This window comes from Narcine bancroftii, unplaced genomic scaffold (genome assembly GCF_036971445.1).
Source record: "Narcine bancroftii isolate sNarBan1 unplaced genomic scaffold, sNarBan1.hap1 Scaffold_163, whole genome shotgun sequence".
Classification (NCBI taxonomy): Eukaryota; Metazoa; Chordata; class Chondrichthyes; order Torpediniformes; family Narcinidae; genus Narcine; species Narcine bancroftii.
In genome coordinates this window covers 27,562-42,120 of record NW_027211898.1, presented here as the reverse complement: position 1 = coordinate 42,120, position 14,559 = coordinate 27,562, and the positions used below count along the sequence as shown (strand labels likewise).

The 14,559-nt window shown below is 44.5% G+C and overlaps 1 protein-coding gene across 2 annotated transcripts in view; it reads right to left on the bottom strand.

The window, feature by feature from the left end:
- Window positions 1–1,818, bottom strand: part of LOC138750526 (microtubule-actin cross-linking factor 1-like) — a 32,112-nt gene extending 30,294 nt beyond the window's left edge. For both annotated transcript variants that reach the window (XM_069912610.1, XM_069912611.1), the window contains exon 1: window positions 1,610–1,818. In XM_069912610.1, the coding sequence (XP_069768711.1) occupies window positions 1,610–1,750 (141 nt within the window). In that variant the 5' untranslated portion in view covers window positions 1,751–1,818. The remainder of the gene's footprint in view (window positions 1–1,609) is intronic.
- Between the last annotated feature and the right edge of the window lie 12,741 nt (window positions 1,819–14,559).

Sequence of the window (14,559 nt, the reverse complement as noted above, 5' to 3'; positions counted from 1 at the left end):
GAATAATCCGCCCAGAATTTTTCCTTCTACCCCATGATCACGGTCATAAATTAGGCGTGAAGGTCTTTGATACATTACATCGTGAACCCCGCTCTACCACGGTACATTTGGGAGAATGGAGAGATGATTGGCCTCCAGAGCGCATAATTCAATATTATGGTCCCGCTACATGGGCTCAAGATGGATCTTGGGGTTATCGTACTCCTATATATATGTTAAATCGCATAATTCGCTTACAAGCAGTGCTTGAAATTGTTACAAATCAAACAGCTATAGCCCTGCAATTACTTGCATCCCAGCAAGGTCAGATGCGCTCTGCTATATATCAGAACCGTCTAGCCCTAGACTATCTCCTAGCCACGGAAGGAGGTGTATGTGGCAAACTTAATTTGACTAACTGCTGCTTACAGATTGATGATAATGGAAAAGCTGTTCGTAAAATCGCTGATAATATTCGTACATTGTCCCATGTACCGGTTCAAACCTGGCATCCTTTCCCACAATTTAATTGGATGGACAAATGGTTTGGAGGAACCTGGTGGCGTACCTTCTTGTGGGTCATCGGAGGTATTTTATTCCTCCTACTTATTTTGCCCTGTATTATTCCCTGTCTACGCAGCCTGGTGATTTCCATGGTCGAACAAGCTATGCAACCGGGGGGGATGGGAGACCCTGTAAGACTTTTATTTCAGCGTGAGATTAATGTATCATAAAACATTTATCTTCCCTAGCTTAGAATCCCCATTCATATCTATACATATATTCAACACATTTTAAAGAGAGAAAGGGGTGGATTGTGATATAGAGAATTTAGGTTAAAAAGACTTAAGTTAAAATGTGATGATTAATCATAAACAGGGAAGCCAGAATGGACAGAGAGTTTACTAGCAGTCAAGGACAGAAGGAGCTGCTGAATATGTTTTTTTAAACCTATCTTTTCATGGTCATAATGAGAGACATGCAGGAGACAAAGGATTGATAAGAAGTGTGAGAAACAGAATTCAGTGAATGTAGAGTTCACAGCGTACGTAACGAACGTGATAATTAATAATGCAGTTATACTCAGAATGTTTTTGTAATACTAACCAATTAAAACAGTATTAATAAGAAGGGGAAGGGCAAATAATAAAGGTATAAAAATCAATGCACTGTATGTATCGGGGCTTAACTGGTGAGAAACCAGTTGAGTCCAACTCTGCAGACTTGTAAATAAAGCTTGTCGTGTCATCAGTTTTAAAGAGACTCATGTGTGAGAAGTTTTATTTCTGACACATGTGCCATCTCTGAATACTTAATTCAATTTAATCTTTCCAGGTTATAGCTTTACATTTTCTCGCTACTGCCTATTCCAACTGAATAAATGCAATTTGAAATGTATCCAATTTCATTTCCAAACTCCATTTTACTTCATATGTCCCAATAAAAATTCCATAATTCCATTCAGAAAGGGTTTCACCTGATCACCTAACCATACTGAATGTAAAAAAGACCCTATCTATTCCCCACATTGAAAACACATATCCAAAGAGATAAATCTATACCTCTTCAACTTCTCAGGTGTTAAGTAAAGTTGATGAATAAAATTATAATGAACGAATCTTTATCTTACGTTTACTGGCTTAGTCACACTGTCCTCACATAATGTCATCCAATCATCCTGAGAAATTAAAACCGACAGATCCTTCTTCCTTTTACTTCTCACTTTATAAATATCCGACTTAGGCATCTTATTTTGTAATAAAGCATACATTTGTGTAATCAATCCCCTTTCCCCTCCTTCAATAATTGAACATTCAAATCTCTTCCTTCGAGGTAATCTCAAACTGTGTCCAAAATTATCTAGTAACAAAGTTACTAAGCATGGACCTGATCCATTTTTTCATTCTATCACTGATATGAAACAAACTTTCCAGCTTCATAACAATCTTCGGCCAAGATAATACCTTTCTTTTCCCAAATATTCAGGAATACGTGATTTATTTTTATACAAAGCTTATTTTAATACAAAGGGTTTTAGCCGAAATTTTGCCCTCAGCACCAATAGCAACGTTGGTCCGATACCATATTTCCATGAAATGTTTTAACACCGGTAAAGGATAATTTTGGAAAAGTTGAGCATTCCATTTATAAATAAACTGTTGCATTCTTTGTTCATGAAGCTGAGCCATTTGGATTTTAGCCCAACGTAAAGATTGTTGTGATCCAACCATTCTATTAATAAACTTGAATTGTGCCGCTTCATAATAATCCTGAAAATGTGGTAATTATAAAACTCCAAGTCAATTTTTGTATAGATACTCTTGCCAATTTACCTTTTCATAATAAAGATCTTCCCAGCACATGGAAATCCTTAAAACCTTTTAGGAATCCCACATGTAATTGATTGACAAAAATACTGAATACGGGGGAAAACATTCATTTTAAAACACTGTCGTGATGGACACAACCAAGAAAGACTCAGCCACCACATTGAAAGCCATTAATGACGTTTTTATTCAAATTCAGCCCGCGCCCGCTTAAGGGCAGCCTAAGCTCAGTCACCTCGTGCATTGTGATATCAGAATCGCTGCCCCAGGCGTGCGCTGGGCAGGTGACTTGAGGCAGGGAGAAAACCTTGACAGCGCCATCTTCCCATGGCTGCTCTGCCATGTGGCGTTATACACCATGGGAGACTGCGCCGCCACATCGCCCTATTAAAGTTATCAGTAAATCTTTCCACCTATTTAAATCTAATTTAATTTTATGCTATAATAGTCTATAATTCAACTCATATAAATGATTATAATTATCATCTACATTTATCCCAAAATACTTAATTTTATCCAACCGCTTAAATGTAACAATATCTGCAGTTTGCATAATCCATTCTTGTCAAAGGCATCATTTCACTCTTATCCCAATTAACCTTATATCCTGATAATGCACCACACTGTTCCAACCTTGCATGTAACCTTCCTAACGACTGCGTAGGATTTGTTAAATATATCAAAGCATCATCGGCAAATAAATTCATTTTATACTCTTCCTCATTTGCCTTAATATCTTTAATATCACCATCTTGTCTAATCATTCGCGCTAACGGTTCAATAACCAAAGCAAATAAAGCCGGTGACAAAGGACACCCTGTCAAGTTGATCTAGATAATATAAACGAAGAAGATACTTGTCCATTTGTCACCACTCTAGCCAATGGATTTTTATATAAGGCCTTCACCCAACCAATAAAGAGTGGCCCAAATTTAAATTTTTCCAATACCTTAAACAAAAATCCCCATTTTACTCTGTCTGCAAGGTAACCTTGATTAGAGAGAGGCATTAGATTAGATGTATTTTTTAGATTTAATTTTTCGAGTTGTTTTCTTTTTCTTTTTATTCTTTTGTTTTGTACAATTTATTTCAATAAATGGGTTCACCATATAGATTATTTCTTATTACATTACAACTTCGATTATCTGAAAGGGCTGCTGCCGAGAGGCCGCTCTCCTGGATGACGGCAGGACAAGGGATTCTTCCAACCACTTGCTGGGAGTGAGTGGTGTGCAGTTTGATGGGAGAGTTGGAGAGAAAAGTCAATAGGGGAAGGTAAAGAAGGAATAGAAAAAGAGAGGGGAGGGAGTTACCTGAAACGAGAACAATCGATGTTCTAATTTCACGTGCAATAATTTTTTTTTCAACCTGAGAGGTTAGTTTGTCTCTGAAAAATATTTCAGATAAATGCAGATTCCTGATTTGTTTTGGATATCTTCATTTATTTGAATTTTTGTAAACTTTTGGATAAATGAGGATTTCAGCGAATCTGATTTTGGATGATTGGAGTTGGAGTGTAATTGTTTTGGATGTTAACAAGTCATCCTGAATGTAGTTTCATTAACTTTGTTTTCTTCGTGTGTCCTTACTCGTAATGGAATGAATTGTCACGTGGTTTTCAGATTTCTGTATGTATGCTTATATGTTAAACTCAATAAAAACATTTTACCAAGAACAAGCATGTGGTCTGGAAGGTAAAAGTCACAGTTAAAACTTAATGACTATTTTCAAATCCACTGCAAAGCATTATCTTCATCATGTGAACCATGGCAGTGAACAGAACAAAAGTATCTGGAAAAAGCAAGGCAAAACACCTTTCAGGATTGGCCCAATGAACATTGGTTCAAGGGTTGCTGAAGGCATTGCAACTGAACACATGGCACAGGGTCAATCCCCAGAGACATTCAGATTTTACACCTATACACTCAAGGCTGAGGTTTCTGACTTGAATTTGATGAAAGGCAAACCACAGATTCTTGGTGCATCTTTACGAAGAACACTCTTGTTTTGATTTCAGCTAGAAAACCAGGACTCCAGTCTTTCATCAGTCTTTCTTCCAGGGCAGAAACCAAAGGAAAGGGCACATTCTTCTGGGGGTCCTTGGTTAATATTTACTCTTAAATCACCATGGCAGAAACACAGAACATAGAACACTGCAGCATAGTACAGGCCCTTCAGCCCTTGATGTTGTGCCAACCCATATATTCCTTCCTAAAAAAAGCACTAAACTCTCCCTACTCCAAAACAATAAAGAGAATTTAATTCCTGCCTTTGACAGCCAATTGTTCCCAGAAGAAATATTAAAAATAATTATACTTCAAATGTAACAACAGAAAATGTTGGAAATAGTCAGCAGGTTGGTCACCTCCTGACTTGCTGGGAGTTTCCAGCCTTTTCTGTTCTTATTGAAATATCCAGTAATTCCAGTTTTATCATTTACACTTTAAACCTTGGGGATCCTTTGTGCTGTGAAAGGAAAGAGAATGTTTTTCATTTTAATTTACAAAAATAAGACTATCTGGACCCATTTATTAAGTAGGAATGTATAAATTCCAAGTAGGATTCACTTGTTGATGACCTTGTTTAAGTTTCAGAATAAATGAAGCACCCAATCTGTAGATGCTTTGGAAAAAGATAAGACAAAGCATAACTGATTTACCAACACTGAATTGGAGGTAATTAGCTGCGAAACACCAAACTCTCCTTATAGGATGAGTGTCTGATGTTTACGTGAGTAATGAACCTTGTGCACACAGTACAACTTATGTTCATTTCGACATTGCCTCATAGAAGGTTTCACACGTGACCGAGAGTACCTGCTGCGTGTTTTCTTCCCTGCGGTCGACATTGAAGTCTGACGATTCCTCCGCAGCAACTCGGGAATGAAACCACCTGCCTCTGATCTTCTTGCAGCAGTTGCACATCATTCTTTTCCGAGGAGTGAGGGATCTCCTACTCTGCTCCTCTTCCCCAGCCACTCGTGCCACTCGTAGACAGCACAAGGCATTGCCCATTCTCCTGCAAGTCACACGCGAGGTGTTTCCAGTGACGTGTGATGTAGTAATTCAAATACGTCACCACCGTGAGCCTCACTTGGCCAAAAAGCCCTGGTATTCGGCAAAGACTGTGCCACGCGCTCGCACCACGTTCAACCCTCACAATGAACACGACTGCAGTCTCAGCAACTGGGTTTGCTGGCTGTGTGATGTCATCAATGGGTTTATTGTTACACAATAATACAGAAAGACAAGTGAAACCATGGCAATCTCCCAATATTTACTCTCTCGCTATGATGTCACAATGAGACCCCAACCCCCCCACATTCTCGGAATGAATGTACTCAAGGGGCAGTTTATATTTGAGGGTCTCCCGCCAACCATTGTTGTCGGGGCAGCCAGGTGGACTCCTCTTGTCATTGCCCCTCCCTCCCAGGTAGTCTGCACCCACCTGGATCGGGTGCCAGGGGGCTATAAGGAGATCGGGGAAGTGATTGATACCCTCCTCTATGAGGGGGTGTGATAAGACAGCCCAATCTGGCCTGTCTGTAATAAAAATGGCACGTGGTGTATGATACTGTAAATTGGACAAATTCACTCCCCACCCCCCCACCCCCACCCCCCCCCTACTCACTCTTGCTGCGGTCATTTTTGATGTGGTTAAATTGGTGGAGGATATCACGGGCAGGGGCGACAAACCCTGGTATGCCGTGGTCAACATCGACAATGTGTTCTTCTCTAACCCATTAAGCCCCAACTCCCAGGACAATAGTGGAATCCTACACAGGTGTTCTGTGGGCACTGCCCTTCGGGCAGGTTGACCAGGACAGCAGCATTCAGGGGCTGAAATACCTCTCTTCCATTTATGGAACACCAGAGGATTGCACTGGCTTCTTGCTGGGAAGATCACATTCGGAGAGTACAGTTTTGGTTGGACGTGAAGATGAATGGAAGATAGTAAATTCTGTGACAAAGAGCCGTTACGACACATTCACATCCTTCACCGTGCTGGAGAAAAGGTCAAGATACCGTAAACCAAAAGTTAACATCGCATAGTGATTCCCAAAGTGGGTGCTGCCTCCCCTCTATGGGCATTTAAGAGACCCTTAGACTGGCACCTAGATTAGCGAATAATAGAGGGTCACAAGGCAGGAAGACTTTAGTATTTTAGTTTGGAACGAATATATGGGTCTGCACAACATTAAGGGCATAAGGGCCTCTACTGTGCTGTAGTGTTCTATGTTCTAATGACATCATTCTTTTCACCTTCAAAGAATAGGCACCTGACCTGTCTTGCCCTTCTTTATAAATGTTCTGCATTTATATAAGTGGAGAATATACTGTGGTGATATGCTATTACTCCTCTAGGTCACCAACACCACCACCTGACAACCTCATATATAAAGCCGACCAATCCTAGGCTCCTCCATTCTGACCTGGGCTTGCACAGAGGCAAGAACTTGCTTTATATACTTGTCTATTAAAACTAGCATTTAACTTGGACTCTGTCTAATGTGGTTGATGTTAGTCACAATTTAATAGACTAATATATATATATTTTATATATATATACATATATATATACAGCTCCGCCTGTTAGTTAATTCAACGGAACCGGGATTGGCCGTGCAACCACCTGGGTTTCTGACTTACAATTAAGGATCGCGACAAGCACGGGCAGAAGGCGTACGACAAGTCGCCCTCCTGATCATGATCTACTACCAGGATCTCCTGGATGGGTTGCTAACTCTGAGACACCCCTAGCCAACCCCAATGTCCCACAGGGTGCACACGCTTGCCCAGGACCGAGTGTCCGCATGGCGAAGGGATCAGTTGGTAGGTGTCCACTCACAATCTGACCATGACATTAACCTTCCATTTGTTTTCAGGCAGCAGAGGAACTCAATCTAATGTATAATAGGGACAAGTGTGTCTTTAGCACTAGGTAACTGGCCATCCTGGGATATGTGGTACAGAACGGGGAAAATCAGCCCAGACCCTGTCCGCATGCACCTGCTCCCAGACCTCCCAGTCCCACACTAACAGAAAACCTTAAAGAGATATTTGGGACATTTTGCATATTATGCACAGTGGGTCCCCAACTATGAGGACAGGGCTTGCCCACTGATAAAAGCCTCCGGTTCCCAACCTGCCCAGCAGCTGTCAAAGCCTTCACAGATATTAAGGACCTGACTGCAAAAGCAATCCTGCCATCCATAGATGAGACGATCCCATTCCAAGAGGAGACCGATGTATCAGATGTAGCGCTAGCTCCTACACTGAACCAGGAGGGGCGACCGGTAGCCTTTTTCTCATGGACCCTACAGTGGTCAGAGGTGAGAGACTCAGCAGTGGAAAAGGAGGCTCAAGCCATTGTGGAAGCAGTAAGGCACTGGAGAGATTATCTGGCATGGAAACCTTGTCAGGACCAATGATCTATGGCTTTTACGTTCGCCAACCAGAACAGGAGAAGATAAAAAAACAATAAAATCTTGTGCTGGAGGATAGAATTGACTACATATAATTACGACATTCTTTACCATCCAGGGAGGCTCAATGAGCCCTCAGATACACTGTCCAGGGACAACTGTGAGGCCCTCAACCACATGTCCCAACTGCAGAGCTTGCACAATGAGCTGGGCCACCCGGGAGTCACTAGACTGTTTCACTTCAAAAGGACCCAAAATCTCCCATTCTCGGGAGAGGAAGTAAGGACAGTAAACAAGGGCTGTCCCATCTGTGCGGAATGCAAACTACAATTGTACTGGCCGGATAAAGCTACACTTATGAAAGCTACTAGATCTTTTGAGCACCTCAGCCTTGTCTTTAAAGGCCCGCACCCTTCCTACGACAGGAATGTCTATTTCCTTAATGCCATAGACGAATACTCCCACTGATCTTTTGGAATCCCATGTCCCCACGTATCGGCAGCCACAGTAGTAAAGTGCCTGCAATCCATTTTCAGCATGTGTGAATACTCCAGCTATGTACACAAAGAGGGGTTCCGCTTTATGAATGCCGAAGTCGACCCAGTACCTACAGGACAGAGGTTTTGCCACCAACTGCACCGCAAGCTACAGTTCCAGGGGAAATGGGCAAGTAGAAAGGGAAAATGCCTCTCTCTGGAAAACCATCCTGTTGATCTGAAAGGCAAAAGACCTACTCGTGACAAGATGGCAAGATGTGTTACCAGAGGCTTTACATTCTATACGCTCGTTATTGTGTACCACCACTAACACAACACCACATGACCATATGTTTTCCTTTACGAGGAAAGCCGCGACAGGCACAGTGCTGCCTAGATGGTTGATGACACTGGGACCAGCACTCCTCTGGAAGCACTGCCCAGCCCCACAAAATGGACCCACGGGTGGACCCAGTGGAGTTGAGCCAGGCGAATCCCCACTATGCATTTGTCACATTCAGGGACGGACGGGAAGACTCGGTGGCCACCAGGGACTTTGCACCGGTTGCAATCGTGGACAATGTGGGAGACTCACAGTCCCCTATGGATCAGCATGAAGGCAACAGACACTAGGACAGCCAACCATCACATCACCCCAAAGGGCCCCGCCAAACAATACACTCCCAACAACCAGTACTCGTACAGAAAACCATACACCCCCTCCCACCCTGCAACCGACAGGAATCCCTACACCCCCTCAGCATACTCCCACCTTGCAACCGACAGGAAGCCCTACATCCCCTCAGCATACTCCCACCCTGCAACCGATGGGAAGCCCTACACCCCCTCAGCATACATCCACCCTGCAACTGACGGGAAGCCCTACACCCCCTCGGCATACTCCCACCCTGCAACTGACATGAAGCCCTACACCCCCTCAGTATACTCCCACCCTGCAACCGACGGGAAGCCCTACACCCCCTCAGCATACTTCCGCCCTGCAACCGACGGAAAGCCCTACACCGTCTTGGGTAAACTTATACCTCTCATTTTGTTCGTTTTAGATTGGTCACAGTGTTTGAGCTACCGAAAGAAAATAGACACACACACACCGAGAGCAGTTCAGTTTATACAAGGCTTTATTACTAAATTTAAATCTGAATTCACACTACAATATGCAAGCCCTTCCCAATTATACATCAACACCTGGACTGGTCCCAACTGCTGAAGCAAGGCAACGACTGCACATTTGTAGAAGGTTGTCGGGGCGCTGGTAGCAGCTTCTCCACCTCCCTTGACCGGGACGTTAGCTGGATTCTTGAAGTTCTTCTTCTTGCTGAGAGATGTTGCCACCTCTTGGAGAGTCTCAAACTTCAGCAGTGGGACCATGGCTTATATTACCCCAAAAGTTGTTTACTTCAGATCTTATCTCTTTGAATAAATGATTTAATTATCTTCAAGGTCTCCTGACAGTCTGCGACCAACAAAAGACAACTGCATCTCTGGGCCTCATGAGGGAAGTTGGATAATGTCTACTGATTCATATGCATCCCTGGGCCCCATAGTGTAAATTTAGATAATGTCTACTAATTCATATGCAACAAGCAGGTTCTCAGCCTTGCAGGAGCAAAGGCTGCAAAAGTAAGAAACATGGTTTAAATCTTCCATTACACACCCCCTCATCATGCTCCCACCCTGCAACCGATGGGAACACCCCCTCAGCATACTCCCACCCTGCAACTGACGGGAAGCCCTACACTCCTTCAGCATACTCCCACCCTGCAACCGATGGGAAGCCCTACACCCCCTCAGCATACTCCCACCCTGCAACTGACGGGAAGCCCTACACCCCCTCAGCATACTCCCACCCTGCAACCAATGGGAAGCCCTACACCCTCTGAGCATACTCCCACCCTGCAACTGACGGGAAGCCCTACACCCTATCATCATATTCCCACCCTGCAACCGATGGGAAGCCCTACACCCCCTCAGCATACTCTGGGGAGCAGGGCACCAGAAATGAAGAGAACATCCCTGTTAAGAAGGTGAAGCTTGGGATATGATTCCACCGGCCAGTGACCATAACAGTGGATCAGAAATGGGTTCAGCGGCTAAAGGAGCCACACAGGCTGCACATGAGTTATGTTCATGGGAACCGCTCAGGCTGCGGGCTGCTGGAGACTGGCTCATGGGAATCCCCGTAGGAAATGGGATACGAGAGGGTGCTGAGGGCAAAAAGGGCTTCTGAAGGGTCTCGGATGCTGAAGGCTTCCTGATCATGTCGGAGGTTTGGATCTGGAGCTTGTGTTACACAACACCAATCGTTGTGGACCCTGACATCATCAACAACACACTGCCGCAACTACCTGTCCTAGCGGAGCTAGATGCTGAATTTACCATCACCGATGTCATAAAAGCAGTCCATTGCATGAAAAATAACAAATCACCTGGAATCAATGGTATCTCTTCTGAGATCTTGAAGATTGGTGGCGAAGCACTTACCTCCGAGCTCACAATACTATTCAAAACATGTTGGCTCCACCGTTACATCCCCAAAGATCTGCGGGACGCAAATATTGTGACCCTTTCCAAGAACAAAGGTGACCACCAAGACTGCAGTAACTACCATGGCATCTCACTGCTCAGCCTTGTAGACAACATACTCTGTTGTGCAATCCCATTCAACCCCCCCCCACCCCCACGTCGATTTGGCCTTCGACTTCCAACAACTGCAAGAGAGATGCATTAAACAACGCAAACCTCTCTATATGTGCTTCATCGACCTGACCAAGGCCTTTGACTCACATCTATTCCATGTCTTAAAACATCTTGGCTGCCCTGACACACTACTGTCCATCATCGTCCAGTTTCACAACATCATAGAGGCCACTGCCCAATTCGATGGCTTGAGATCAGAAGAGTTCCCAATCCAATGCAGCATAAAACAGGGTTGCGTACTCGCTCCAGTTCTGTTTGGCATTTTCATCTCTGCTCTTCTGCGCCATGCCTTTCCAGAAGCTTCAGGCACAGCGCTGCACACAAGGAGCTCCAGAAAACTTTTTAATCTGTCACGGCTCCGGGCCAGGACATAAATCAGAAGAGTTATGATTTGAGAACTGCTCTATGCAGATGATGCTGCCTTCATGGTTCACTCCCAGCCAGAGCTGCAAGTATTGTGTGATGCATTTGCATCTGCCTGCACTGAATTTGGTCGGAAAATGAGCCTGGGCAAGACGGGCATCTTTAGCCAACGAACCCACGACACTCCATCAGTTACGATCAATGGGTCAGTGCTCGCCAACATAGACAAATTCTGCTACTGAGGCTTCACTGTGACAACAACGAACTCACTTGATGCAGAACTGGACACAAGCCTGGGAAAAGCATCCACTGTCTCCATGCCCATGTGTGGGAAAACTGCCACCTCTCCACCAAGTTGAAAATCCGAGTCTACGAGGCCTGCGTGCTGAGTATGCTTCTCTACAGCCTTGAACCCTGGGTCACATACATAAAGCATGAACACTGCCTAACGCATTCCATTTCTGCTGCCTCAGATCCATCCTAGGCTACTCATGGCACGACAGAGTCACAAACGTCCAAGTCCTGGAGAAGACTGGAGGTACGGACCTCTACTCAATCATTCGCGCTCACTGCCTGCGGTGGGCTAGCCACATTGTCTGTATGCAGGATGGCCGATTGCCCAAAGATGTCCTCTACGGTGGGCTACCAGATGCTCCCCGCAATGTTGGCTGCCCACGTTTTCACTACAAAGACGTAATCAAGTGCAATCTCCAGTCATTCCATGTCAACCATACTGACTGGGGGGACCTCACCAAAAAAATCGCACTGCATGGCGTCTGCGATTCGCAGTGGAACATCACAATGTGCCAACGACTACAAAAAGTTCCGTGAGGGCAGAAGAGCGACAAGACACTGTGTTCATGTTCACTTGCGAAGGGATGGGCCACGATGTTGTCAATGAATTAAACAGGAGACTGTGCAGCCGCAGAGGCTGAGGGAGCATAGGAGGAGAATTCACAGACCGTGGCTCTGAACAGAGGTTGTTTTGATTCCCTTTCTACTCCAATAGCTCAGTGCTTAGAGCACTGGCCTTGTCAACCATTCCTTGCTGGGGCCTCATTTCTGCAAGGGGAGCTGGACAAAGTGGTGACTCTCCGTCTGCCTAAAATAAAAGGAGTCTTGAACCTTGAACCTCAGTCAGAAGTGAGGAGCTGTTTGGAAAGGCTGGGTGCTGAAGCCTATCAGCTCCTCTCTGAGCGGTGAAATGGATCGGTTCCAATTTGCAATCGTAGCAGTAGGTCTATGGTGGATGCCATCTCACTGGCACTACACAAAGCCCTGGAACTCCTGGACAGCAAAGATGCATACTTCAGGATGCTTTTTATCGACAACAGTTTGCCATTTAACACCATCATTCCCTCAAAATTGATCATCAAACTCCAAGACCTTGGGACTCAACACCCCACTGTGTAATTGGATGCTGAATTTCCCTCTCCTCCTGTCCACAATCAGTGAGGATCAGTAAGAACATCTCCTCTACAATCTCCACCAGTACCAGAGGGCTGTGTTCTTAGTCCCTGCTTTCTCTCTATAAACTTATGACTGCGTGGCTCAGTACAACAAAGCCAATGCAACTGATGCTACCATGGTAGTGGATTGTATATAATGGGGCGATGAGACAGCATACAGAAGGGAGAATGAAAACTTGGCTGAATGGTGCATGAACAACCAACTCCCACTCAATGCCACCAAAACCAAGGAGCTGATTGTGGATGTCAGGAAGGGAAATCCAGAGTTGTATGGTTCAGTGATCATCAGGGGATTAGTGGTGAAGAGGGTGAGCAAATTTCAGATCTTGAAAGTCATTATCTTGGACCCAACACACAAATGGCATTGTGAAAAAAAGACGTCGACACCTGTACTTCCTCAGGGATTTGCGGAGCTTTGGTACGACATCGGAAACCCTGGCAAGTTTCTACGGAGGTGTGGTAGAAAGTGTGCTGATCGGCTCCATCCCAGTTGGGTATAGGCACATCAATACCCTTGACTGAAAAGCCCTCTGAAAGGAAGTGGACACAGCCCAAGACATCACAGGCAAAACCCTCCTCACCAACGAAAACATCTGGAACTCTGCCATCGGAAGGCAGCATCAATGTTCAAGAATCCACACCACGCAGCACACACTCAGGAAAGAGATATCGGTGCCACAAGACCCGCACCATAAGGTTCAGGAACAGCTGCTACCATCAGACTCCTCAACAACAAACTCAGTTCAGGGACTTATGTAAGGAGGGTACTTTTACACTTTATTGATGTTTTTCTCTCTGTATCGTACAGTCGGTTTGTTTAAATTTCTTTATTTGTTTACATCTCAGTGTTGAGTCAGCTTTATATGGCATTGCCAAGAAGGGTTAATTCTGCATGGCCCACAGCAAAAATAATTTCAGGGATGGATGTGACGTCATGTATGAACTCTGACAAAAAATCTGAAATCCGAAATTGGAAATGTCAGATGTTTTACACGTCTGGACATGGCAAAAGAAACCTTTTCAATGCACTGTTGCCAAAAGTGACTTTAGTTAGGGAATATTCTGGGATTTGGAGCTTTCATAATGTGACAAAGACAAGGCCATTTCCTAACCCCTGTTGATCTAACTAATGTGAATTAAACATCTGCGATCCTAGCTCCATGAAACAAGCCTTTGATAAGTTGGGTCACTCTTATGGTGCCATGTTTTCCCAGAGTAAATCATCTCTGATACCAAACTTTTTTTCCCCTCCCAGAGCAGTTTAATGATTTTGGGAGATGTAATGGTGTCAAATAAACATTCCATCATCTGGAATCCAATGAAGTGGTTCAACCACATCGGAAACGACCACAGCAAGAGTGAGTTGAGGAGGGGAGTGAATTTGTCCAATTTGCAATAACATTCACCACGTGTCATTTTTCTTACAGACAGGCCAGAATGGGGTGTTTTTGGGGGACACGGCGGGTCTTATCACAGTCCCTCATAGAGGAGGGTATCAATCACTTCCCCGATCTCCTTATAGCCCCCTGGCACCCGATCCAGGTGGGTGCAGACTACCTGGGAGGGAGGGGCAATGACAAGAGGAGTCCACCTGGCTGCCCCGACAACAATGGTTGGCGGGAGACCCTCAAATATAAACTGCCCCTTGAGTACATTCATTCCGAGAATGTGGGGGGGTTGGGGTCTCATTGTGACATCATAGCGAGAGAGTAAATATTGGGAGATTACCATGGTTTCACTTGTCTTTCTGTATTATTGTGTAACAATAAACCCATTGATGACATCACACAGCCAGCAAACCC